The sequence below is a fragment of the Neoarius graeffei genome, chromosome 10 (assembly GCF_027579695.1).
Source record: "Neoarius graeffei isolate fNeoGra1 chromosome 10, fNeoGra1.pri, whole genome shotgun sequence".
In the NCBI taxonomy this organism is placed as follows: Eukaryota; Metazoa; Chordata; class Actinopteri; order Siluriformes; family Ariidae; genus Neoarius; species Neoarius graeffei.
Window position 1 is genome coordinate 9,330,048 of NC_083578.1, and position 27,910 is coordinate 9,357,957.

The 27,910-nt window shown below is 46.1% G+C and overlaps 1 protein-coding gene across 2 annotated transcripts in view; it reads left to right on the plus strand.

Moving 5' to 3' along the window:
* kcnip3a (Kv channel interacting protein 3a, calsenilin) overlaps positions 1 to 27,910 on the plus strand; it is a 216,513-nt gene that overhangs the window by 86,450 nt on the left and 102,153 nt on the right. For both annotated transcript variants that reach the window (XM_060931235.1, XM_060931237.1), the window contains one exon: positions 11,151 to 11,325. In XM_060931235.1, coding sequence (XP_060787218.1) covers positions 11,151 to 11,325 — 175 coding nt within the window. The remainder of the gene's footprint in view (positions 1 to 11,150; positions 11,326 to 27,910) is intronic.

Here is a 27,910-nt window from a genome sequence, read left to right on the forward strand (position 1 = left end):
TCTCGGTCATACCAGTTTCTCTTTTTGGCTGTTTCACTCTCTATATCTTCATCTCTCGCAGTGTTCTCTCTTTCTTAGTCACTATTTTCGTTGTCAAAAATGACGCACATGGAGTGTCACAACAAGGCTGTGATGCCAATATCAGATTTGCGAACTTGCTTTTATCCAGAAGTGCCGCTGCGTTGCTGCCTACTGAGATCTTAACACAGATTCTAGGCCAAAGAGGTGTTTATTCCTGACTTCCTGCTTTGGCTTTATATTACAAACTGGATGGAACTGGTTTTGTGGATCGAAATGAATGCATCATAGTACAGGATTAATTAAATGAATGAAATGTCTAAGAGCATTTTTACACCTGTTAGTTTGTTTGCAGAATGAAATTGGTTTGTTTTTGGTTTCAAACAGCACATGTTTGAAACCAAATGAATCAATTAATCAATCAATAAATCAACCTAGCAGAGTCGGCACTCAATAAACAATTAGTTAATTATTTAAACATTATTTTTGTGTTGCAAATTTCCAGAACACGTAGCATTTTTGCAGTGCTACAGCTCTGTCCTTTGGCTCAGTTTAGCAGCTCAGATTACCAAAAAAAACCCACAAACCCGCTGCAACCCAAAACACACATCTTGTTTGATTCATTTCCTTCTGTTCATTTGACTCCGAGTCAAATCGTTTTGTCCCTGCTTGGAAGTGGAACGAGACCACGTCACTGAGATGTTCATGGACCGGAGTGTGATTGCCGTGTTCTGACCTGTCTAAAGAACCGCACCAAAGCGGAGAACACACCAGGTTTCAACTTTTAGACACACTAAACACCTGAGTGAGTCAACTCACCTGAGTGAACTAATTAAATAGTCGACTCACCGAAATGATTCTGCGTCATGTAGTCAAATACCTTCAGCTTCGTTTATGTTTTCAGATTTCTGTATTTGACCATTTTCCTGTTTTTGACCACATTTGTGAACTTTTGGCTTTAAAAATATTTAACAGTTATTCCACGAAATCGAGTCGTACATGAGCTGATGGCTATAATCCGTGTACGACCAGATTGAGTGGAATAACTGTTTTATTCTCTCCACATTCACTGGATTTTGAGAAATGAAGCATTTTTATTTTTTTTTGCAAATTCGATAAATAAAAACTTTATACAAAATGTCCGACAAAATCATTTCCACTTAGAATGTAAACAAACTGGTGAAATGACAGGAGCAATTTGTGGAAAATGCGATAATAATAAAAAAAGTTGAAAAAAGATACATTCTTACCATCAAATACTTTTATTCCATATTTTATTGCTTTTTTGGGGGGTTTTGTTTTCGAGTAGAGTTTTTATTTCGTCCTCGGTTGGTTCAGCAACACGCTCTGCCATTTTGTTTTTCTCTACTCACGGTATATGAGCTGATATCCTAGTAGTAGAGTAGCCAGTCAGAGTGTGCGATTGCTCATATCCAGTGAATGTGGGTAGAATAATTACATTTATCCAAGCCTCTGTGATTGTTACATGAAATGACAAAAATGCTCGCATAAAGGGTGATAAATTACAAATAAAACAGAAAACCTGTAAAGGTTCCCCCAGTTGGAACGGTCAACCTCTCGAGATCAATGCCTTCGTGCCACCTGCAGAATTCTGGGGCGAAAAAACACCGCGAAAAACAGACCAGAAAAAAACAGAGATTGGTTTCACCGCTGTTTATTCACAGTCCTTTCACCAAAGATGAAATATTCCAAACAACCTTTTATAACATCCCAAAAAAGCTGTTTATCTTTCTAAAAGGCAGCTGTATTTGTGTGTGTGTGTGTGTGTGTGTGTGTGTGTGTGTGTGTGTGTGTGTGTGTGTGAGACCTTGGCGGCGTGTAGAGGGGTGGGGGTAGGATGTGTGTGTGTTATGTGTGTGCGTATGTGAATGTGTTGATATCTTGTGCTAAGTCAGCAAATCACATCTTAATTCCATCAATATGAGTGAAACCTTGGATCAATCATAAGCAAAATATCCTGTATATATATTTCATATCAACGGATGTTGATAACGGATTAACAACTCAGCAACTCAGCATTTACGCACGTCAAAGCCCGAGAAGTTTTTTACGACAATTTTAAACAAAGACATGTTTATGTCTAGTCTAGCAAAGAAGTGTGTGTCTTCTCCACTGGAGGAAGGTCACACAGTAACTTTACAGGAAATTATACAGGAATAGGATCTAAGAGGCTAAAATATTAAATTCATAAAGTCTTAACAATCCCAAATCACATTCTGCATTCTAAAACTACAAAACTAACTTAAATCACTTAATGCAGCTTTAAATCTAACATTCAATCTAACATTCAATCAGTTCAATTTCAAATTCAACACTGGAGAGACTGGTTAAATCTAACAATCCTAAATCACGTTCTGCAGCTATAAAACTAACTTAAATCATGGCTTTAAATCCGAACAAAACCTATTATTATTATTATTATTATTATTATTATTATTATTATTATTGGAAATGCTTAAGTGAAATCTTATTATAAGTCATTATGGCTCTTGTGAGGAACTGATTTGATTGAAAATCACATCAGCCTCTTTAACCACGCCTCCTGATCATATATTCACAGTAGCCCCACCCCTTTTTGGCACTCCTCAGCAAGGTCTGATTTATGCGTGTACGTTTTGATTACAATTGCACACATTAGATCAAGATTTTTATCATTGATAATTTTTTATTTTTTATATATAAATATATATTTATTTTACTTCTCTTTTCACAATTTTCTTTTTTCCTTTCACTTTATTTATTTCACTCTGTTTTGTTTTCTTTTTATTTCTCTTGCTCTGTTTCTCTCTCTCTCTCTCCCTTTCTATTTCTTCCTCATTATCTATCATACTCTGTTGTTTTCTCTCTCGTTTGTTCTTTCCCCCTTAATTTTGACGTTAAATGAGCCTCATTATAAGTAATGTATTCCTAGTCAAAGATATATTTTAATATTTATTTCAATCCTCTCTCTCGATCACACCCTCTCTCGCTTTCTATTTATACCCCCAATGGTGTGAGTGCATATTCAGGACAGAGCATTTACACTTCTCCACTTCTTCTTCATTCCCCTCCCTCGCTCTTGTTTTCTCCTCCATCGAGCACTCCTCGAAGACAAACGCCCGATCTGGGCTTGATCTCTCTTTCATTTCATCTCTCGCTTCCACTAAGGTGTTTTAGCCTCCTCGTTTCATCCCAGGGGTCCCTGTTGGAGACTTCGGATTCTCTTTAATCACTGAGCAGTGGAGAATTAAACCGTGTGTGTGTGTGTGTGTGTGTGTGTGTGTGTGTGTGTGTTTTACAGCTCAGCTTGACTCAATCAGGTCAGCAGGAAGGACATAGCAGGATTAGAGATGACGATTACTGCGAGACTTTCCCCTGAGTTTTCTAAAGCATGTGTGAAAACGCAGCAAAAAACGATCCCTTTTTAAAAAGCGATAAACAGACGGAACCAGATGAAAGACTTGCGTGCGAACTTTGATTAAACTTTAATAGATACAGCTTCGTTTTGTGAAACAGCCAGACGATCTTGTACTCTAGTGACCGAATTTTGTTGCAAAAAATTGACTTGACTTAAAAGGCTGATTTTCTTCTTTTTTTTTTTCAAAGCAATGTTAACAATTTTATCAGGAACTTTACTTTATGCACTTTACTTTATGCACATTTCTACTACAGAATTAGGACTGTTTTGAGTTCCTTTTAGTGATTTTTACAATCTTAATCAACATCTTAAAAACATGAATTCATCTAACAAACAGTGGTGTACGTGAGAAAACACTTGGTGGAATACAATTATAGGAAATTAATCAAATGCAGGGCGGTGGCATGAAGTCAGGTTACTGTTATATGGCAACATTGATCACTTTCCAATAACAGCATGTCCTGCAGTGTTTTATTTCTCTTGTACCACAATAATTGACCAAGAGTTAATTTTTTTTATTAAAGCTAGACGGGGCGGCACGGTGGTGTAGTGGTTAGCACTGTCGCCTCACAGCAAGAAGGTCCTAGGTTCGAGCCCCGGGGCCGGCGAGGGCGTTTCTGTGCGGAGTTTGCATGTTCTCCCCGTGTCCGCGTGGGTTTCCTCCGGGTGCTCCGGTTTCCGCCACAGTCCAAAGACATGCAGGTTAGGTTAACTGGTGACTCTAAATTGAGCGTAGGTGTGAATGTGAGTGTGAATGGTTGTCTGTGTCTATGTGTCAGCCCTGTGATGACCTGGCGACTTGTCCAGGGTGTACCCCGCCTTTCGCCCGTAGTCAGCTGGGATAGGCTCCAGCTTGCCTGCGACCCTGTGGAACAGGATAAAGCGGCTACAGATAATGAGATGAGAAAGCTAGACGGCCTTTCGATTTCACAAAATCGGTGAAATTTAGTTCCCTCTGAAATGTGGTGATTGTGATATATGTTTATTTCTGTAATATCTCACAAAATATCAGGCCATTCTGTGGCTGGGAAGTTATTTAATTTGAGGGGATTAAAGCAAATAATGTGCATGAAACGAAATCGATCGCTTCGCGCAGTCAGACAGACAGAGGAAGTCCGTGTGTGTGCGGGCGCAGGTTTCCCTTTGAGCGTGCACTGGCCGTTCCATCATTCTGTCGCTAAACGAACAGCTGATCACACCGAGGTGCTCGCTGACCGCCGATATTTATTAGTTTGGTCCTGTGTTTCCTTTCCTTCGTATATAACATAACGTCTTTTCTTCTCGCTTTCTTTCCGTTACTGTAGTCGGTCTTTCACGTTTCATTCGCACACTTACGTCGTCCATTCTTCTCTCCTGTTTCAAATTTGTATCTCACAATGCCTTGCGTGAACGGGGAAAGCCCACCACGTGATGCATGACGTAGTATCTTGTATTGGGTCATGGTGAAGCAGGAAAAAATAGCGGGGAATTTAGGGTCATGTGGAGATAAATTCTTTAATTGTTCTATTTTAAAAGCCTAATAAAATTGGAAGTCTGTGATTCAAATTCAGTAGCTTTCGGTCCACTAAACAAAAATAATTGGGTGTCGGGGAAAATTCGTTTTATGACCTACGCTTGAAAAATCTGAAAGGGAGTGTAGCTTTAATGAAAGATTCTGTACTTTTTATCCACTACTTGTTTTGTGGATTTAACGTCCACAAAACAAGTTAGTTCCTATTCTCAGTTATGTTATTGTAGCTATAAACAGACATTCCCTTATTTTTGTCTCTCTTTTTCTCTTTTGAAGTGAATAAGACAACAAAAAAATCTAATCCTGTTCTCCGATCTTGAATACTTTCTTTCGATGTCGGAAAACTTGCAGGTTTATTTCCGACTGATATTGGAGACTCCTTAGGGTGGCACGGTGGTGCAGTGGTTAGCACTGTTACCTCACAGCAAGAAGGTTCCGAGTTTGAATCTTATGGCCAACGGAGGCCTTTCTGTGTGGAGTTTGCATGTTCTCCCTGTGGCTGTGCAAGTTTCCTCAGGGTTCTCCGGTTTCCTCCTGCTGTTCAAAGACATGCAGATTAGGTAAAATACCCAGCCACTGGTGTTGCACAAGCCAGTGCATACTTAGTGCCAGTCCCAAGCCTGGATAAATTGGTGAGGGTTGCGTCAGGAAGGGTATCTGGTGTAAAAACCTATGGTGACCACTAACGGGAGCAGCCACAAGAAGAGGAAGAAGAAGGAGACTGGAGATTCCTTCCAGAAACTTCTTTGTCTTCCAGATGAGCCCCTACTGTAGCTCTACTACTGTATATAGTAGAAATGATAATGTATTAAAACCAGTACAATAATATAAACAAAGTAATTTGTCTTGTAGGTGGCGCTACTGTCAGAGCGGACCAATCAGGATCGAGAATACAACAGGACACATTCAAAGGAACGTTCTTGGCAAGATTTGCACCAGTATGGACAATTTTGTGGAATGATGAATCCAAACAAATTTAAAAACATTGTTAGAAAATGTTGAACATTTGGTGGCACGGTGGTGTAGTGGTTAGCACTGTCGCCTCACAGCAAGAAGGTTCTGGGTTCGAGCCCAGTGGCCGACAGGGACCTTTCTGTGTGGAGTTTGCATGTTCTCGCTGTGTCTGCGTGGGTTTCCTCCACGGTCCAAAGATATGCAGGTTAGGCTAATTGGTGGCTCTAAAGTGATTGTAGGTGTGAATGTGAGTGTGAATGGTTGTTTCCCGAGCCCAGGAATGGGAGGGTTGTGGCAGGAAGGGCATCCAGCGTAAAACTATGCTCCAGTTAGGATGACATATGGAACAGTAGGATCCATATGAAGAGTTTGGTTCCAAAACGCTATATATCCAATTCCATTGTTTCAAGAAAAATCACTTTTTCTGATTACGGGAAGTAATAAAAGGAAAACCACTGTGTCCTGTTTTAAAATTTATTGACTAACTCCTTAATGATAATAAATTTCAAAAATGAAATCCAGAACTAATTAACAGCTTTTAACTGAACCAAGTAATTTTTTTTTTGTCAGGTCGCTACATATCCACGCCACGGCATTTTCCCCCAAAATGCTACATATCCCTTTCTATTTAAAATGTATTTAACCGTATTCTTTCATGACAGATTATTTTATTTTATAGATTATTTTATTTTTATAGATTATTTTATCAAAATTATTCATAATTCAGCGTGAAATTGTCCAATAAATGCGATTTCCTACTTCATGGGCGTAGCCATCTTAGAAGACTTCACGTCAATGGCGGCCTCTGATTGGCCAAATGGATATGTCTGGTTTTGAGAAAAATCGGTGATGGCACTTGTTGCGTTTTGGAATGAAAGGCCGTAATGCAGTGTGTAAATCAATGGCAGATATCGTGTTTTGGCGAAAACTGAATATGGTACGAGTAAGATATGATAATTGCTGATGGTTTGGTGGCGGGAGCTTCAATTTTTTCAAATTTGGCATTTTTCGCGTTTTGAAACCAAACTCTTCATATGGATCCCGACCTGGCAATAGTGCTGGACGAGAAAGAAGAAGAAGAAGAAGATGATTTAGGACATTTAAAGGTCTTTAAAGCTTCTATGTAGAACCATACAATCAAGTGTTTCTTAGAACCGTAGTACTGTATTCTGTAAATAACATATCGTACATATAATGGTGATGGTTTCTGCAGAGTGGTCGAAATAGAGCAGGAATTTGATTGGAAAGTATGGCTTTGCTTTGAGGAATGTTGACGTTCAAGGAATCTTCATATCCTTTTTGAGAGCAGTTTATCACTTCCTGTAATGTAATGTCATGTCATGTCATGAGACAATTCAGGGAAACTTGTGCTGACAGAAAGCACATCAAATACACCAACGTTCCAGGTATTCCAGGAATTGCCATCATTTGGATATGGGAACGTCCATAGTAGGCTGGAAGTACTACTGCGTCAAAGGTCCCATCCTGTGGGGTTCTGGGTTTGTTTTTCCCCTTCACCTTCCATCTCTCGCTCTCTCTCTCTGGTTAGCATTCACAGCTCAGTTTGCTCCAGTCTTCCACTCTGAACCGAATCGATGTCTGTGTTTATCTCCACGAGGCTCCTCTCAGGCTGCCGCTGAGATCTTTTATGAGACTTCCTTCACGCTTTTGTGTGCGCGTATAAAAAGCCTCTTTTGTCAGAGTGTTTCCAGCTCCCTCTCGTATTGAAGTGTTTTATAGAGTGACTCTGAATAATTGAGAGCTCGTCTGAGAGATCTGTGAGTTGCAGCTTGCTGAGGAGGAAGGAGGTGACAGGAGGATTCCTTCACTAAACACACCGTGAGCTGGGTTTTTCAAGAAGCTGCCATTTTGATTGGCATGTTTAATGAGCGCCTGAAGGTTGATGCAGTTGCACAAGGATTCAAGCATGCTGGAGAACAGGCTCGGGTTATATAAGCAAAATAATATACCTATGTAGGTATGAGATGGGATTCAAGCAGAATTTGGGAATATATCATGACTCTGATTACCAAAGTGTAAACTCTTCTGTAGATCTCGGAAAAGTTACAGCTTTACCTCTGACTCATATAAAGTGCTGACACTGGAGACTCCTTCCATATAGATATTAAATAAATAGATGTCTCCTTATAGAATACTTCCCAATCTCCACTATTACACGTTCGTTCATGTGAAATTTTTTTTAATTTTATCGTTGTCATTCTTGTACACCTTCTGACCAATCAGAAACCAGAACTCAACAGTGCCGTGGTATAAACTCACAGATCTAAGCGAAACTAGAAAGATGTCCCTTTATTACCATGTATAAATATGTGGAGTATTTGTTATTTTACTTGAGATTTACATTGAGATCATTGTCCATCGTTGTCCGTTAGAAGGTTAACTCTGCCACTGACCCTTAGCGTGGTGCTGATTATCTGCCCAGACATCAGTGATTCAGCCCTGTGCTCAAGCTCGTTCTCTGACTCATTCTCTAAATTTGCTTCCTTTTTATTCTTCTTACAAATACGCTCCCAGCTCATTTTACACACAGCGCCAAATGAGCATTAAAATATACAGTTGTTCCATGTATATGCAGCCTAATAACCTGCTTATAATAATAATAATAATAATAATAATAATAATAATAATAATATGATAGCGCAAATGGAGTAAAAAACAAAAAGCGTTATAAATATATTTCTGTTTAAATGAGGTGGATAATTAATTTAACCCCCTGAAACTCCTGAGTTCAGTAACTACTATGAATAATTTAGTAATTACAGTAATTGTGCAGTTAGTACAGTTATTGTGCAGTTATGAGAGTGAGGAACATATGTCCAGAGACACCAGTGTGTCCTGAGAGACTAGGAGTTAATAATGAGTTAAATATAAAAATAATTATGTAAACCATTAAACACTTTTACAATCTTTTTGTATATACATTTTGCAAAACATGATGACCATTCAGCCAATATGGTGACTAACCAACCAACATGGTGACTAACCGACCAGCATGGTGACTAATCGACCAACATGGAGACCAACTGATGAGCAGGTGACCAACCAACCAACCAACAGACGAAAATGGTGACCAACTGACTAACAGGGTGACCAACTGAGTAACATGACGACCAACCAACCAACATGGAGACCAACTAACTAACAGGTGACCAACCAACCAACAGACAAAAATAGTAACCAACCAACTAACAGGGTGACCAACCGACCAACAATGGTGACCAACCAACCTGGAGAACAACTGACCAAAATGGTAACCAACTGACTAACATGGTGAGCAACCAACCAACATGGTGGTCAATTGACCAACATAACGATCAACTGAACAACTTGGGGACCAACCAACTAACATGGAGACCAACTGACTAACAGGTGACCAACCAAACAACTAACTGATGAAAATGGTGACCAACTGACCAACATCGTGACCAAACAGCCAACCTTGTGAACAACTGACCAAAATGCCAACCAACCAACCAAAATGGTGACCAAGGTGACCAACCAACCAACATGAAGACCAACTAACAGGTGACCAACCAAACAACTAACTAATGAAAATGGTGACCAACTGACCAACATCGTGACCAAACAGCCAACCTTGTGAACAACTGACCAAAATGCCAACCAACCAACCAAAATGGTGACCAAGGTGACCAACCAACCAACATGAAGACCAACTGACTAACAGGTGACCAACCAAACAATTAACTGATGAAAATGGTGACCAACTGACTAACAGGGTGACCAACTGAACAACATCGTGACCAAACAGCCAACCTCATGAACAACTGACCAAAATGCCAACCAACCAACCAACCAAAATGGTGACCAACTGACTAACAGGGTGAGCAACCAACCAACATGGAGACCAACTAACAGGTGACCAACCAAACAACTAACTGATGAAAAGGGTGACCAACTGACTAACAGGGTGACCAACTGACCAACATTGTGACCAAACAGTCAACCTTGTGAACAACTGACCAAAATGCCAACCAACCAACCAACCAACCAACCAACCAACCAACCAACCAAAATGGTGACCAACCGACTAACAGATGACCAACCAACTTACTAACATAGTGACCAACCGACCAAAATGGCAACCAATTTACTAACATAGTGACTAATCGACTAAAACAGCAATCAACCAAAATGGCAACTAACTGATGAAAATGGTGACTAACCAATTAAAAGGGTGACCACCTGACCAAAATGCAACCCAAATGACCAAAATGGCCACCAACCGACCAACATGGCAGCTGCAAATAAGTCCTTTAAAGAAACAAAATGAATTTCACACATTTTTAAAAGCTTTAAAAACGACAGACAAGTTGAATTAATAAGAAAGTAATATTTCGAGGAATACTTGTACTCTGAATTACATTTGCATTTGCATGGACAAAACCTCACGTGTTCGTTTATCCCTTCAAACATTCATTACAATTCTCAGAGTTTGTGACTCAACTATGTTTTCTTTTGCTCAGCTACAAATTCAAACACATTTCTATGCAGTTAAAACGTATTTATTCACGACATGTAAGTATCTAGTCAAATCCTTAGACTACAGATTTGTCTAGAAACTACAATTTTCTTCACACCAGTTTCTTGAAAATCCTTGAAAATCTTTTTTTTTTTAAAAAGCTTTTCTCATGTGAATTCATGCAAATTTTCACTTGACGTCTTTTCTATTTTTTTTAAGTTCCTTTGAAATATTTGAGTATGTCTAAGTGTGAACACTTGAACTCGAGTATACTTTTGATGAGCCTTTTTAATAATTTTGTCACAACGTCAATGCTCTCATGTAATTATGATTCATTTACACACTTGTTGTCATGGTAACTCTGGAACTAAACACAGCTCATTGCACGGACGCGAATGTGGCTGAAATTGCATGTCCTTTGCATGTGAACGGAGAATTCTTGAGGCTAAATATGTAAACGCTTCACTGAGAAGAGTGCAGCGAGAGCAAGTCAGGGGCAGATAAACGCTAATCAGGATGAAGAGCCGGTTTGGATGTCGCCTGAAAAGGGTGTTATGTAACGTGTAATTATCATGCTGAGTGATTGACAGTGATCTGACACATCGCATCGTGTCACAGGATGATGTCGGCCTCTGAAATGCCTGTGATGATGATGATGGTGGTGATGATGATGGTGAATTGTTAAAAAAAGGGATTTTTTTCAGAGCTCTCTCTCTCTCTCTCTCTCTCTCTCTCTGTCTGTCCTGCAGGAGGATGGGAAGATAGTGGATGGTGGACTGCTGGGTGACGCTAATGGCGTGGGTTCAGGCTCTTTGAGGCAGAAGGACAGTGGGAAATGGCAGAGGCCTCGGTTCACACGGAAGGCCCTGATGAGGTGCTGCCTGCTCCGCTGGATCATCGCCAGCACCAGCCCTAAAGAGCAGGGTGAGTGTATAATGAACACACCCACACAGAGCCTTACACACAAACAGGGATCAGCCTTTCTGATCAGCCTTACTTTTCCGGTTATTGGCAAATTAAGTCCAACGCGAGAAGAACCAGGCAGTTAGCACACCAACTAACCAACGCTAAAGCATAATTAAATATTTACATTTACTCCAAATGTATATCACTGTAATGTAATTCAGTTCAGTGTTGAAGTTCATTTCAGTGAATCATATCAAAGGTGAACTGAACCAGTAGTGAATTGGAGTGCATTGAATCATTGGACTCAGTGTCCCAGAATGCAGTGCAGCTATATGATATCAGTTGTGTTCAAACACAATAAAGATGGAGAAGAAATAAGTGTCAATCAGTGGAGAACTGAACCGTATCAGTGCTGACTCGGCTCATATCAGTGCTGAATCGATTTGTATCCATGGTGAATTGAATAGTATCAGTGGTGAATCGAATCGAATTGCATCAGTGCCGAATCGAATTGTATCAGTGCCGAATCGAATCGTATTGGTGCTGAATCTAATTGTATCTGTGCTGAACTGGAACATATCAGTGATAAATCGAATCAGAACAGTGCTGAATCAAATTGTGTCAGTGCTGAATCAAGTCATATAAGTGCTGACTAAAATTGTTTCAATGCTGAATTGATTTGTATCAGTGTTGAATCAAGTCCTATAAGTGCTGACTCAAATCGTATCAGTGCTGAATCGAATCGTATTAGTGCTGAATCTAATTGTACCAGTGCTGAATCAGAACATATCATTGCCGAATCAATTCGGAACAGTGCTGAATCAAGTCATATAAGTGCTGACTAAAATCGTTTCAGTACTGAATTGATTTGTATCAGTGGTGAATGAAGTCCTATAAATGCTGACTCAAATGGTATCAGTGCTGAATAGAATCGTATCAGTGCCGAATCAACTCGTATTAGTGCTGAATCGAATTGTACCAGTGCTGAATCAGAACATATCAGTGCTGAATCAAATCGGATCAGTGCTGAATCAAATTGTATCAGTGCTGAATCAAGTCATATAAGTGCTGACTCGAATCGTATCAGTGCTGAATCGAATTGTATTAGTGCTGAATCTAATTGTATCAGTGCTGAATCAAATTGGAACAGTGCTGAATCAAATCGGAACAGTGCTGAATCAAATTCTATCGATGCTGAATCAAGTCATATAAGTGCTGACTTGAATCGTATCAGTGCTGAATCTAATTGTATCAGTGCCGAATCGAATCGTATTAGTGCTGAATCTAATTGTGTAAGTGCTGAATCAAATTGGAACAGTGCTGAATCAAATCGGAACAGTGCTGAATTAAATTGTATCAGTGCTGAATCACGTCATATAATTGCTGACGAAAATCGTATCAGTGCTGAATCGATTTGTATCAATCGTGAATCGAATCGTATCAATGCTGACCTGAATCATATCAATGCTGAATCAGAACATAGCAGTGCTGAATCAAATTGGATCAGAGCTGAATCGAATTGTATCAATGCTGAACTGAATCGGAGTGTGTGTGTGTGAGAGAGAGACCTGTGGAGTTATTGAGCTCAGTGGTTCAGTCATTGCAGAAAGGGAAAGTCATTAGTGATATTAAGATTTATATAGCTCAGTGGACTTCTCATCTCATCTCATCATCTCTAGCCGCTTTATCCTGTTCTACAGGGTCGCAGGCAAGCTGGAGCCTATCCCAGCTGACTACGGGCGAAAGGCGGGGTACACCCTGGACAAGTCGCCAGGTCATCACAGGGCTGACACACAGACACAGACAACCATTCACACTCACATTCACACCTACGGTCAATTTAGAGTCACCAGTTAACCTAACCTGCATGTCTTTGGACTGTGGGGGAAACCGGAGCACCCGGAGGAAACCCACGCGGACACGGGGAGAACATGCAAACTCTGCACAGAAAGGTCCTCGCCGGCCACGGGGCTCGAACCCGGACCTTCTAGCTGTGAGGCGACAGCGCTAACCACTACACCACCGTGCCGCCCTCAGTGGACTTCTATGTCAGAAATTAATTCTTTAATTCTCCTTTACTAAGATTGAAGTGTATATCATTTCAGTTTTAGTGCTTTTACAGTGTACGTGCAAATTATGTTTTTTTCTTTTATCTAGCACTCATAATAAAATCATGAAAGACAAAACGGACTGTATATACCAACATGCACAGCAGAGTCCAGTAAGAAAGAAAAAAACTAATTTAATTGTACAAACTAATTATAAAAGTTGATTCGTATTTGTGTGATGGATGCTGTGCAGTTAACGCGGTTAATAGTCAATGGGCTGGTCTTGTTTTAATTTAGCCTGATACAGAGCGAAGATAATTTAATTTTGGAGCGATCAAAGCCAGTGTTTAATTTTGTGTACTGAACACGTTGAGTTCCTGTGTGAAGCGGCCGAGTTTGGCTTTTCCTCCCCCTGCGTAATGATGGCGTGCTGACTGATATTAGAACGTGCACAACAGATGGCACATGCCTGAAGCTCATAATGATTGCTGCACGCAACAAGCTCACACACACACATGCACACACACACACACACACATTGTAATGGCTTTTGAATATATTTGGATGTGGCAAACATTAGAGCACAAACAATGACAGTGATGCACAGGGACTTCTAATTTTGGATGCTCTGCAGATCATCTGTGTTTGTTTAGGTGCAAAGTAAAAATAATGGCACCCATTTAAAAAAAAAAAGATCCTGTTCTGATCAATCCCCATGCGTGTGCCACTATAAAGCGCTCTATTTTTAGTTTTGAATTCGAAAACTCCTCTTCATGGCATCCCACAATGCACCCCGAAAGATCAGTGTCCGAATATTTTGGAGAAACTGTAACAAGAACAAGAAATTCCTCTCGAATTGACTTTCAACCTGACTTGAACCATAACATCCTGAAGCGTTTCATGCTATTTACAGAATAGAAGTTTGCCATTGGTCAGAGCTTTTTATGAATTAAAAAAAAAAATCAAAGCATGTTATTTAAAGATGCCTCTTCCTTCTTTTCAAAAATCTGTCCAGGGACGACCTGAAAATGAGGCTTTGGGGCAAAACTCCACCTCTGCCTTTCCATTTCTGCGCAGTGAGTAATAAACTAGTGTATAAATAAATAATCCTTTAGCACCGGTGTAGCGTACGGAGACTACGAGACAGAGCAAGAGCTTTTTATACACAGGACTGTTTTCCTGCTGCAGTATAATGACGTGGGGTGAAAATCCGCCGCAGGACGCGTCAACAGGTGGTTACAGGTGGAGACGCGGCCAGAGTGCTGAGATGACCCGTTTTCATCGTTTTAGTAAAGATGGAATGGTATTAACAGTCTACGAGCAAATCTAATGAAAGCACTGCATCACTGTTACAGAGTTTAAGCTCCAATTTCTTCATCAGTCGAGTTCTGAATATGTAAATGTGACTGGAAAGAAAAAACTACTTTTTTCTCCTGCAAATAAGTTATGCCTACTGAGAAAGAGTACCAATATTTGTTTAAAAAGAAAAGAAAAGAATCCAACCAAAGTACAGCAGCAAAAGAATTGAGGTTGCCATGGCAACGAACAGTTATCATCTCATCTCATCTCATTATCTGTAGCCGCTTTATCCTGTTCTACAGGGTCGCAGGCAAGCTGGAGCCTATCCCAGCTGACTACGGGTGAAAGGCGGGGTACACCCTGGACAAGTCGCCAGGTCATCACAGGGCTGACACACAGACACAGACAACCATTCACACTCACATTCACACCTACGCTCAATTTAGAGTCACCAGTTAACCTAACCTGCATGTCTTTGGACTGTGGGGGAAACCGGAGCACCCGGAGGAAACCCACGCGGACACGAGGAGAACATGCAAACTCCACACAGAAAGGCCCTCGCCGGCCACGGGGCTCGAACCCGGACCCTCTTGCTGTGAGGCGACAGCGCTAACCACTACACCACCGTGCCGCCCCAACAGTTATCATGCATATCTAAAATATTAAAATTTCCAAAGTCTATTTCTCAATATCTAGTTATGGACAGTGTGCATTAAGGAGTCCCGAGTCATGCTGTTACAGGAAAATCATCAATGACAGGGTGGTGGGATAAAACGAACCTGAATAAAGTTAATGATTTCACCCTGAGGTTGATTATTTTCCAACCCCCAGAGTGTCTCTCTCTTTAACTCAGAGCACCGGTCCGTGAGTACCGTGGTGTCAGAAACGAGCTATGGCTCCATCTAGAGTTCAGTAGACATCAGCATGCATGATCATTCGAAAACACCGACACGAACAGAGCCCGAGTGCAAAAGTTTAGACACCCTTCAATGAAATGAAAACTTTAATTTATGACTCAGCTCTACATGATGACTTGGTTATAACCTATTGAGGTTATTATCAGTGATGGGATCAGTTGCAGGATCCAGGGGTACAAAGGTGTAACATATGAGGAAAATTAACAATTTCACAAAGTCACTTATCTGCCTTATAAATTGATTATTTATTAGATTTGATCATGAGAACAAATATTTTAGTCATTTTGAGAGATTACCTATTTTATTTTTTTCACGGTCCGGTTTCCATCAAATCCTGCGCTCTGATTGGCTGGCGAGCGGGTCCGTACCCCGGTTACGGACTCCAGTTATGGACCCCGGTTATGGACCTCTGGCGACTCGCTCGTTCACAACAACAACAAACATAGTAGCATTTTTTGTCAACATTTATCTTTTTTTAATAAGGTTTATTTATAAGATTATCAAAAATCTTAGAAATTTCTGCCAGCATTTCTCAGAAGAATAGCATTAATTTTACAGCATGGATAGCGATAACGACAGTGTTCACAGCGAAAGCGAGTTTTACTACCCTGAGGAAGAAGAAATAAAAGAAAACACTTCAGAAGAAAGCTAAAAACCTCTAACTTGCTAACGCCGAGCAAAAAACATGGTTGAATCCTGAATGACTCAATTTTGTATAAATAGGGGACTACATAGGCGGCAAAATGTAGTTTTTTTCCTGCCATGGAAGTGCACTTGCATACCAAGGAGGAAGCAATTTGCATTACAGCCGTGAATGAGGATTCAAAATTGTGGCTCGCCTCAGCTCGGTTTCCCCTTTCGGGCGCTCTCGTTTTCTGTTAGAATTTGGTAAAGAAAAAAATAAATATATTATTTACCAGCTTAAGGTTGGTCTGTATGGTGAAATACCGTGACCTCGGCCTTGAATACTGACCTCGGCCCAGAGGGCCTCGCTCAGTACTTTCAAGACCTCGGTCACGGTATTTCATGATACGGACCTCCCAGCTGGTAAATAACATATACTAGTGCATCTCAAAAAATGAGAATACCATGAAAAAGTTCCTTTTTTTCATAATTTAATTCAAAAAGGTAAACTTTCATATATTCTATATTCATTACATGTAAAGTGAAATATTTAAAGCCTTTTTTGTTTTAATTTTGATGATTATGGCTTATAGCTCATGAAAATCAGAAATCCAGTATCTCAAATTATTAGAATATTCCCTAAGATCAATCAAAAAAAGGATTTACAATCCAGAAATGTCCAACTTCTGAAAAGTATATTCATTTATACACTCAATACTTGGTTGGGGCTCCTTTACCATGAATTACCGTATCAATGCGGTGTGGCATGGAGGTGATCAGTCTGTGGCACTGCTGAGGTGTTATTGAAGCCCAGGTTGCTTTGATAGTGGCCTTCAGCGTATCTGTATTTTTGGGTCGGGTGTTTCTCATCTTCCTCTTGACAATACCCCATAGATTCTCTATGGGGTTCAGGTCAGGCAAGTTGGCTGGCCAATCAAACACAGTAATATCATGGTCAGCAAACCATTTGGTAGTAGTTTTGGCACTGTGGGTAGGTGCTAAGTCCTGCTGGAAAAGGAAATCAGCATCTCCAAAAAGCTCGTCAGCAGATGGAAGCATGAAGTGCTCTAAAATCTCCTGGTAGATGGCTGTGTTGACTTTGGACTTGATAAAATACAGTGGACCAACACCAGCAGATGACATGGCACCCCAAATCATCACAGACTGTGGAAACTTCACATTGGGCTTCAAACACCTTGGATTCTGTGCCTCTCCACTCTTCCTCCAGACTCTAGAACCGTGATTTCCAAATTAAATGCAAAATGTACTTTCATCTGAAAAGAGGACTTTGGACCACTGAGCAACAGTCCATTTCTTTCTCTCCTTAGCCCAGATAAGACACTTCTGACATTGTCTCTGGCTCAGGAGTAGCTTGATATTAGGAATGCGAAAGTTGTATCCCCTTTCTTGAAGATGTCTGTTTGTGATGGGTCTTGATACACTGACACCAGCCTCAGTCCACTCCTTGTGAAGCTCTCCCAAGTTCTTGAATCAACTTTTCTTGACAATCCTCTCAAGACTGCAGCCATCCCTGTTGCTTGTGCACCTTTTCCAGCCACCCTTTTCACATACATGTCAACCTATACGGAATGTCCGTATTTTATACGGATTTGATTCAATAAACGTAGTATACGGGCGTATAAATAAAGTTATACGGATTCTTTAAAAAAACTTCAATATTTATTTAGAGCTATAATCAATTCCCATGATGATAAAAGAACGCATAACATTTACAAACGTACTGTACACCACAGACAGCCAGTAAAGAGTCTTATGAAATCGCGTGTTATCTTGTGGTAGCGAGACTTCGTTCCACTTTTGATCATGCGCACACCCCATTGCGAGAATCCCGCCAACCGTGAAGTCATAGACATATAAACATAGACGCCGCCTTCTGCGTAGATTCATACGTCATCCTCACCGCCATATTGGATGTGGCAAAGTGGAGATTCTTCAGCCGTCTCTGGTATAGCGTCTAGACAGTAGCCGAGAATAAAGATGCCTCATTCATGTGCTGCGTTTAACTGTACCAACAGGTTTACCGTCCAAACGAGATCACATGGGATTACCTTTCACAAGCGAGACTGGAAAAATACTTTTCATTGTATTTGGTCATTATAATGTAATTTTATGAACAGATTTTCCTGACTTTGTGGCTGTGGCAGCGGGGGCGTGGTCAAGCGCCGGTCTGTGACAGGAGGGTGGAGTCAGGGAAGGTAAGTGGCAGAATCATGTCACCTGAGAGCAATTAACCTGTTTGTGTGTCTTCCCAGTGACTGCGCCCTATATCAGGAGGGAGAGCGAGAGCAGAAGGAGCTCAGCCCTGAACCAGACGCCGGTTGTGTGTCTGTGAATGTCATTGTTATACTGGAAAGTGTGGCAATAAAGCCATTTATAAACCTGATCTCTGTCCTGCCGTCCTCTGTGCTCCACCCACACGTAGGGTCGCTTACAGTGGTGCCGAAACCCGGGACAGTGGAGCACCAAACCAGCAGCCCCATGGAATCCTCCCCGTTCGCCGATCTGGTCCACGCCCTCGCCACGGCTCAGCAAAGCCAGCACCAGGCACTCGTCACGCTCCGAAAGGAGCAGGAGCAGCGCTTCGAAGCCCTGGTGCTGGCCCAGCAGGAAGATCGCGAGGCGTTCCGGCATCTCCTCGCGTCGGCGGGGTCCACCAGCGCTCCGGCCGCGGGCCCGTCTCCCCTCATTGTCACCAAGATGGGCCCGCAGGACGACCCCGAGGCGTTCATCACGTTGTTTGAACAGGTCGCTGAAGCCTCGGGGTGGCCGATGGAGCAGCGCGCGGCGCGCCTCCTCCCCCTGCTCACGGGAGAGGCACAGCTGGCCGCGCTACAGCTCCCCGCCGACCGCCGGCTGGCCTTCGCGGACCTCCGCCGGGCCGTCCTCCAGCGCGTGGGGCGCACACCGGAGCAACAGCGCCAGCGCTTCCGCGCGCTGCGACTGGAGGAAGTCGGCCGGCCGTTCGCGTTCGGCCAGCAGCTCCGGGACGCCTGCTGGCGGTGGCTGAGGGCCAACGATCGCGACGCCGAGGGAATCGTCGACCAGGTGGTACTGGAACAGTTCATCGCCCGCTTACCAGCCGGAACCGCGGAGTGGGTCCAGTGCCACCGCCCGGCGTCGCTGGATCAGGCAGTCGAGCTGGCGGAGGATCATCTGGCGGCTGTCCCGGCGGCAGGACAGCAGATGGCATCTCTTCTCTCCTCTTCTCTCTCTCTCTCTCCCCCTCCTCCTGTGTCCTGTCCTCGCCCCATTCCCCCTCCGCGGAGGCGGGGGCCGGCACCCCCCCAGCCGGCCCGCCGCACCCGCGGTGCCCTCCCGTTTCTCCCTTCTGTGTCTGTCTCTCCCCCACCTCAGGTGAGTGAACCCCAGATCACCGGTGCAGAGGGAAAGCCCGGGCCGGTTTGCTGGCGCTGCGGGGAACCGGGCCACCTTCAACAGCAGTGCACGGCAATGGAAGTGGGCGCGGTGGTTCGGATCCCCGACGCGCCAGAGGCCGCCCTCGATCAGGCCGGAGCGTATCGCATACCGGTGAGTATCCAAGGGGCTACATATCAGGCGTTGGTGGATTCTGGTTGTAATCAGACCTCAATTCGCCAAAGCCTGGTTCAAAACGAGGCATTGGGGGGAGCACAAGGGGTGAAGGTGTTATGTGTGCACGGGGATGTTCACAGCTACCCTTTGGTGTCGGTCCACATTATTTTCAGAGGGGAAAAATTCATAGTAAAGGCGGCGGTTAATCCTCGCCTTACTCACTCTCTAATTTTGGGGACTGATTGGCCGGGATTTCGGGGTTTAATGACACGCCTAGTCGAGAGTGGGTCCTGCCATTTGACAGGGGGAGGTCCCGGTGTCGCTTTGGCGGGAGCAGCTGTCACAGAGCCGTCTACGTCATCTCCGCGTCAGAGTGAGGAGCCGCCGGCTCCTCCTCTCTCTCTCGGGGAATCCCTCGCGGATTTCCCATTAGAGCAGTCGCGAGACGAGACTCTGCGGCATGCGTTTGACCAAGTGAGAGTAATCGATGGTCAAACGCTCCCGCCGAACGCCACCGCGTCCTTCCCCTACTTCGCGATTATGAAGGATAGGTTATACCGAGTGACGCAGGACACTCAAACGAAAGAGCGAGTCACGCAGCTTTTAATTCCGAAGAGCCGCCGGGAATTGGTATTCCAGGCGGCTCACTTTAATCCCATGGCTGGACACTTAGGGCAGGATAAAACACTAGCCCGAATAATGGCCCGTTTCTATTGGCCGGGGATTCGCGGCGATGTCCGTAGGTGGTGTACGGCATGCCGCGAATGCCAGTTAGTAAACCCAGCGGCCATTCCAAAAGCGCCTTTGCGCCCTCTACCGTTAATCGAGACCCCGTTTGAGAGAATTGGGATGGATCTCGTCGGGCCATTAGATCGGTCAGCACGAGGGTACCGCTTTATATTAGTTCTGGTGGACTATGCAACGCGATACCCGGAAGCAGTGCCTCTGCGCAATATCTCAGCACGCAGTATTGCAGAGGCACTCTTCCGCGTCATCTCCCGAGTTGGAATCCCGAAAGAGATTCTGACTGACCAAGGCACTACGTTTATGTCACGAACACTGCGCGAACTGTATGGGTTATTGGGGATTAAGCCGATCCGCACCAGCGTGTATCACCCACAAACGGACGGTTTAGTGGAACGATTCAACCGCACTCTCAAAAATATTATTAAAAAATTCGTAAGTGAGGACGCACGTAACTGGGATAAGTGGCTCGAACCCTTGCTGTTCTCAGTGCGAGAGGTCCCCCAAGCCTCCACGGGGTTCTCCCCGTTTGAATTATTATATGGGCGTAAGCCGCGCGGCATCCTGGACGTGCTGCGGGAAAATTGGGAGGAGGGACCTTCACAAAGTAAGAACGAAATTCAGTACGTTATGGACCTGCGCGCAAAACTCCACACGCTCACCCACCTAACTCAGGAGAATTTGCGGCAGGCCCAGGAACGGCAAGCCCGCCTGTACAACAAGGGTACGCGCCTTAGAGAGTTCACTCCGGGAGATAAGGTACTCGTACTGTTGCCCACGTCGAGCTCCAAATTGATCGCCAAGTGGCAAGGACCCTTTGAGGTCACACGGCGAGTCGGGGACGTCGACTATGAGGTGAGGCGAACGGACAGGGGTGGGGCGCTACAGATTTACCACCTCAACCTGCTTAAACTCTGGAACGAGGAGGTCCCCGTGGCGTTGGTGTCGGTAGTTCCAGAGAAGGCGGAGCTGGGGCCGGAGGTTCAAAAAGGGACATTGGCATCACGTACCTCTCCGGTCCCCTGTGGAGACCACCTCTCCCCGACCCAACTCACGGAGGTCGCCCAGTTGCAGACCGAGTTTTCGGATGTGTTCTCGCCCCTGCCCGGTCGCACTAACCTCATAGAGCACCACATAGAGACGCCCCCGGGGGTGGTAGTGCGTAGCCGCCCTTACAGGCTACCTGAACACAAAAAAAAGGTGGTTCGGGAAGAACTTCAGACCATGCTCGAAATGGGCATCGTCGAGGAGTCCTACAGTGACTGGAGCAGCCCGGTGGTCTTGGTACCCAAGGCCGACGGGTCGGTCCGGTTCTGTATGGACTATAGAAAAGTCAACGCGGTGTCTAAATTCGACGCGTACCCAATGCCTCGTATTGATGAGTTGCTCGATCGACTCGGCACTGCTCGCTTTTATTCGACACTGGATTTAACGAAGGGATATTGGCAGATCCCCTTGACTCCACTATCCCGAGAAAAAACGGCCTTTTCCACACCGTTTGGTTTACACCAATTCGTCACCCTTCCGTTTGGGCTGTTTGGGGCCCCCGCAACGTTTCAGCGGCTGATGGACAGAGTCCTCCGCCCTCACGCCACATATGCTGCCGCATATTTAGATGACATAATCATCTATAGCAATGACTGGCAGCGGCACCTCGAACATCTGAGGGCCGTCCTTAGGTCGCTGAGGCGAGCGGGGCTCACAGCCAACCCAAAGAAGTGTGCGATTGGGCGGGTGGAAGTACGGTATCTGGGCTTCCACTTGGGCAACGGGCAGGTGCGTCCCCAAATTAATAAGACGGCAGCAATTGCGGCCTGCCCGAGGCCCAAGACCAAAAAGGGGGTGAGACAGTTCCTGGGGCTGGCTGGCTATTATCGCAGGTTTATACCTAATTATTCGGACGTCACCAGCCCGCTGACTGATCTCACTAAAAAGGGGGCACCAGATCCGGTCCAGTGGACGGAGCAGTGCCAGCGGGCTTTCTCAGAGGTAAAGGCTGCACTGTGTGGGGGGCCACTTCTACACTCCCCTGACTTTTCTCTCCCTTTTATGTTGCAGACCGATGCGTCGGACAGAGGGCTGGGGGCGGTTTTGTCCCAGGAGGTGGAGGGGGAGGACCGCCCTGTCCTGTATATCAGCAGGAAGCTGTCGGTGCGTGAGGGGCGCTACAGCACCATAGAGAAAGAGTGTCTGGCCATCAAGTGGGCGGTTCTTGCCCTCCGGTACTACCTGCTGGGGCGCCCTTTCACCCTCTGTTCGGACCACGCGCCCCTCCAGTGGCTCCACCGCATGAAAGATGCCAACGCGCGGATCACCCGTTGGTATCTGGCGCTCCAACCCTTTAATTTCAAGGTGGTCCACAGGCCGGGGGCGCAGATGGTCGTGGCGGACTTCCTCTCCCGTCAAGGGGGGGGGGGGGGGGGAGTCGGCTGCAGGCCGGACGGCCGCCCGGCCTGAGTCGGGCGGTGGGGGTATGTGGCAGCGGGGGCGTGGTCAAGCGCCGGTCTGTGACAGGAGGGTGGAGTCAGGGAAGGTAAGTGGCAGAATCATGTCACCTGAGAGCAATTAACCTGTTTGTGTGTCTTCCCAGTGACTGCGCCCTATATCAGGAGGGAGAGCGAGAGCAGAAGGAGCTCAGCCCTGAACCAGACGCCGGTTGTGTGTCTGTGAATGTCATTGTTATACTGGAAAGTGTGGCAATAAAGCCATTTATAAACCTGATCTCTGTCCTGCCGTCCTCTGTGCTCCACCCACACGTAGGGTCGCTTACAGTGGCTAATATGAAGTCTCGCGCATAATAGCCGCTCGGTGAAACCTGTCTCCAAGCAACGAAGTATTTCCTTCGTAACTACGCTGATAACACTTTGTGTTTTTGTCAAACATTTGTTAGGGTTTTGCTGGGATTCGAACCTGGTTCGTTGGTGTGATAATCCAGCAAACCCCCACTAGGCCACCAGGGGGATGACTCAAATGCAGAGGCGTGAGGCGGAAGTAGAAAAAGAATCAAAAGGTTTATTTAAACTATATACACTATATACAGGGCAAAACAAAAGACAAAAAAAAAACCAAAGAGTAAAATCCAAAAGAAAAGCAAAGTGCAAAAATACAAAAGCTAAGAAGATCAAAAAACACAGTACAAAGGAAACTGGAGATAAACATAACAGCACAAAGACTCCGTGACAAGAGGACTGAACTCAGGGGTATAAATAGACAAACTAATTAAGGACACAGGTGAAGATAATTAGGCAATTAACACAAACACAAAACACAGGAACAGTGGCGGCCTCTAGAGGCCAAAATAAACACGACATGAAAAGGAAATAACAGCGGCCTCTAGAGGCCAAAACAGTCCTAGTCCTAACAGGACCCCCCCCTCTAGGAGCGTCTCCTGACGTTCCCAGGGCGATCCGGATGGGCCGAATGGAAGTCCCGACATAGTTCTTTATCAAGGACATCCCGAGCAGGAACCCAGCAGCGCTCCTCAGGACCATAGCCCTCCCAGTCCACCAGATATTGCAACCCGCCGTGGACCCGGCGGGAGTCAAGCAGGCGATTCACAGTGAACACAGTCTGCCCCTGGAAGATGCGGGGGGGTGGGGGGTTCCTAGGGGCAGGGGCATACGTAGACGTCAGTACGGGCCGTAACAGGGAAACATGGAAAGTGGGGTTGATCCTCAGAGTCCGGGGCAACTGGAGCCGGTAGGAGACAGGGTTCACCCTGCGCACCACCTTGAAGGGGCCAATGTAGCGAGGAGCAAGCTTGCGGTTCTCCACCCGCAGTGGAAGGTCCTTAGTGGACAGCCAAACACGCTGCCCAGGGCGGAAAGCGTGTGCAGGTCTTCTATGGCGGTTGGCCTGAGTCTGGTTGGTTCTGGAGGTCTGTATGAGGGTCTTCCTGACCTTGCTCCAGGTCTTGCGACACCGTCTCACATATTGGTTGACCGAGGGCACCCCCGCGTCCTCCTCCTGGTCCGGGAACAGAGGTGGCTGGAACCCGAATTGGCACTGGAATGGCGACAGCTTGGTGGCCGATGACTGCAGGGTGTTGTGGGCGTACTCCGCCCATGGCAGCCAGGTGCTCCACGATGTCGGGTTATCCATAGCCAGGCCTCGCAGGGTGGTTTCCAGGTCCTGGTTGAGCCTCTCCGTCTGACCATTGGACTGTGGGTGAAACCCAGAGGAGAGGCTGGCAGTGGCTCCGATGACCTTGCAGAACCCGTGCCACACTCGGGAGGAGAACTGGGGCCCTCGGTCTGAGACGATGTCCTGTGGAAGACCAAAGACTCGGAAGACATGATTAAACAAAAGTTTCGCAGTTTCAAGAGCAGAGGGGAGTTTGCACAGTGGTATGAAGCGGCAGGCCTTGGAGAATCTGTCAACTAAGACCAAAATGACCGTGTTACCTTGTGACTCAGGGAGACCCGTGATAAAGTCGACTGCCACGTGGGACCAGGGACGCCGGGGAATGGTCAGAGGATGCAGGAGACCCTGGGGACGCTGTCGTGGGTTCTTGGTTCTGGTGCAAACCTCACAGGACAGGACAAATGACCTTACTTCCTTCTCCATGTTAGGCCACCAGAAGCGTCTTTTCAGGAAGTCCAGGGTCCTCCGAGCTCCCGGGTGGGCGGTGAGAGGGGAAGAGTGACCCCACTGGAGAACCTTGGCCCGGGCTTGATGTGGGACGTACAAGAGGCCTGGTGGCCCCGTCCCAGGACCGGGGTCCTGGCGTTGGGCTCGTCGGACAGCCTCCTCAATACCCCAGCGGACAGGGGCCACAATCCGGGACACAGGGATAATAGGCCCGACTTCATTCTCCCTGTTAGTGGCAGAGAACAGTCTGGACAGTGCGTCAGGTTTGGTGTTCTTGGAGCCGGGGCGGTATGAGAGGGTGAAGTCAAACCGACTGAAAAACAGGGCCCACCTAGCCTGTCGAGGGTTCAGTCTCTTGGCTTGCTGGAGGTACTCCAGGTTCTTGTGGTCAGTCCAAACCAGGAATGGATGTTGTGCTCCCTCCAGCCAGTGCCTCCACTCCTCAAGGGCCAGTTTGACCGCTAGCAGTTCTCGATCCCCCACATCGTACCGGGACTCAGCAGGACTCAGGCGGTGGGAGAAGTAAGCGCAGGGGTGCAGCTTTCCTTCCGAACGTTGAGAGAGCACCGCGCCGACACCACTGTCCGAGGCGTCCACCTCCACGATGAATAGTTGGGAGGTGTCCGGGAGAACCAGAATGGGTGCCGTGCAGAAGCGGTCCTTGAGGTCTTTGAACGCCTTTTCTGCCTGAGGAGACCAGCCATAAGATCCACCTGTCCCTTTGGTGAGGTCTGACATGGGTGCTGCCACAGAACTGAAGTTCCTGATGAACTTGCGGTAGAAGTTAGCGAATCCTAAGAACCGCTGAACCTCCTTAACGGACTTGGGAGTAGGCCAATCCCGGACGGCCAGGGTCTTGGCAGGGTCCATTTGGAGTTGGCCTGTCCGTACAATAAATCCCAGAAAGGAGACCTCGGGAACATGAAATTCGCATTTCTGGGCCTTGGCGAACAGATTGTTCTGTAGCAGCCTCTGGAGAACCTGGCGGACATGGTGGCGGTGCTCCTGCACGGTCTTGGAAAAGATAAGGATGTCGTCGAGGTAGACAAAAACGTATAGGTTAATCATGTCCCTTAAGACGTCGTTGATTAGGGCCTGAAAAACAGCTGGTGCGTTGGTGAGTCCGAAGGGCATCACCTGGTATTCGTAGTGCCCAGACGGGGTGTTAAAGGCAGTCTTCCACTCGTCTCCCTGTCGGATACGGATGAGGTGGTATGCGTTCCGTAGGTCCAACTTGGTGAAGACGGTGGCGCCTTGGAGCAGGTCGAAAGCTGTGGACATCAGCGGAAGGGGATATCGGTTGCGCACAGTGATCTTATTCAGGCCCCTGTAATCAATACATGGTCGGAGCCCCCCATCCTTCTTACCGACAAAGAAGAAGCCGGCTCCAGCAGGTGAAGTGGAGGGTCGAATAAACCCAGAGACCAGGGCATCTTTGAGGTATTCCTCCATGGCCTTGCGTTCTGGCTGAGAGAGTGAAAACAGTCTGCCACGAGGAGGGGTAGTCCCAGGGAGCAAGTCGATGGCACAGTCGTAGGCCCGGTGCGGAGGAAGAACGGCGGCCCTGCTCTTGCTGAATACCTCCTTGAGATCCCAGTACTCTGTGGGAACTTGAGATAACTCGGTGAGATCAGGGGGCTCGGCAGGAGACACAGGAGAGCTAGAGAGCAGACAAGAGGCATGGCATGCAGGGCCCCATTCCACAACCTGGCTTGTTACCCAGTCTATGCGAGGGTTGTGGCGAGTAAGCCAAGGAAGGCCTAGAATAACTGGGAACTCAGGTGAAGGAATCAGGTGCAGGGATATTTCTTCCTTGTGACCTTGAGACTGGAGGAAAACTGGAGAAGTAACTTGAGTGACTCTTCCATCACCTAACGCTTGGCCATCGAGGGCAGACACAGACAGAGGGACTTCAAGAGGTGCAGTAGGTATATTGATGCTTTGGGCGAAGTGAATATCCATAAAGTTCCCAGCCGCCCCTGAGTCTATCAAAGCTTGACAAGAGTGGACAGACTCACCCCAGGAGATGGAGACCGGGATGTAGATTCCTTGGCCAGGGAGTCCGGGAGAGAGGGTAGGCCCCGTCACAACCCTCCCTCGGCTGAACGGGGCGGTCCTTTTCCCAAGAGTTCGGGACATGATGCTCGGAAGTGACCAGGCTTGCCACAGTAGATGCAGCACTTGTCCCTCCTTCTGCGCTCCCTCTCAGATGCGGAGAGGCGAGTACGACCCACTTGCATGGGTTCTGGACAGTCACTGAAGGAGGTAGACGGTCTCCAGGTAGAGGTAGGGAGGCTGGGGGGGCTCAAGGCTTGGTGGCGTTCTCTCATCCTGTTGTCCAGACGAATAGCATGTGAGATGAGGGTTTCGAGGTCACTTGGGCATCCAATAGAGGCCAGACCGTCCTTGATGGGGTCAGACAGACCATGGTGGAAGGCTGACACCAGGGCAGTCTCGTTCCATCCACTTACTGCTGCGAGTGTTCGGAACGAGATGGCGTAATCTGCGACGCTTCCTCCTTGCCGGATGGACATGAGCTTTCGGGCTGCGTCGGTACTGATGTCTGCCTGATCGAAGACCCGAAGCATCTCTTCAGAAAACAGCTGGAAATCAAAGCACTCAGGTCCCTGTCTTTGCCAGATAGCAGTAGCCCAGGCTCGCGCCTTACCAGCTAATAAGGTGATCACAAAGGCAATCTTGCGGCGATCCGTAGTGTAGGTGGTAGGCTGAAGCTCAAAGGTGAGTTGACACTGGGTAAGGAACTCTCGGCACTCACTGTGCTTGCCGTCATACCTCTGTGGTGCAGGAAGGCTGGGTTCGCGAGGTGAA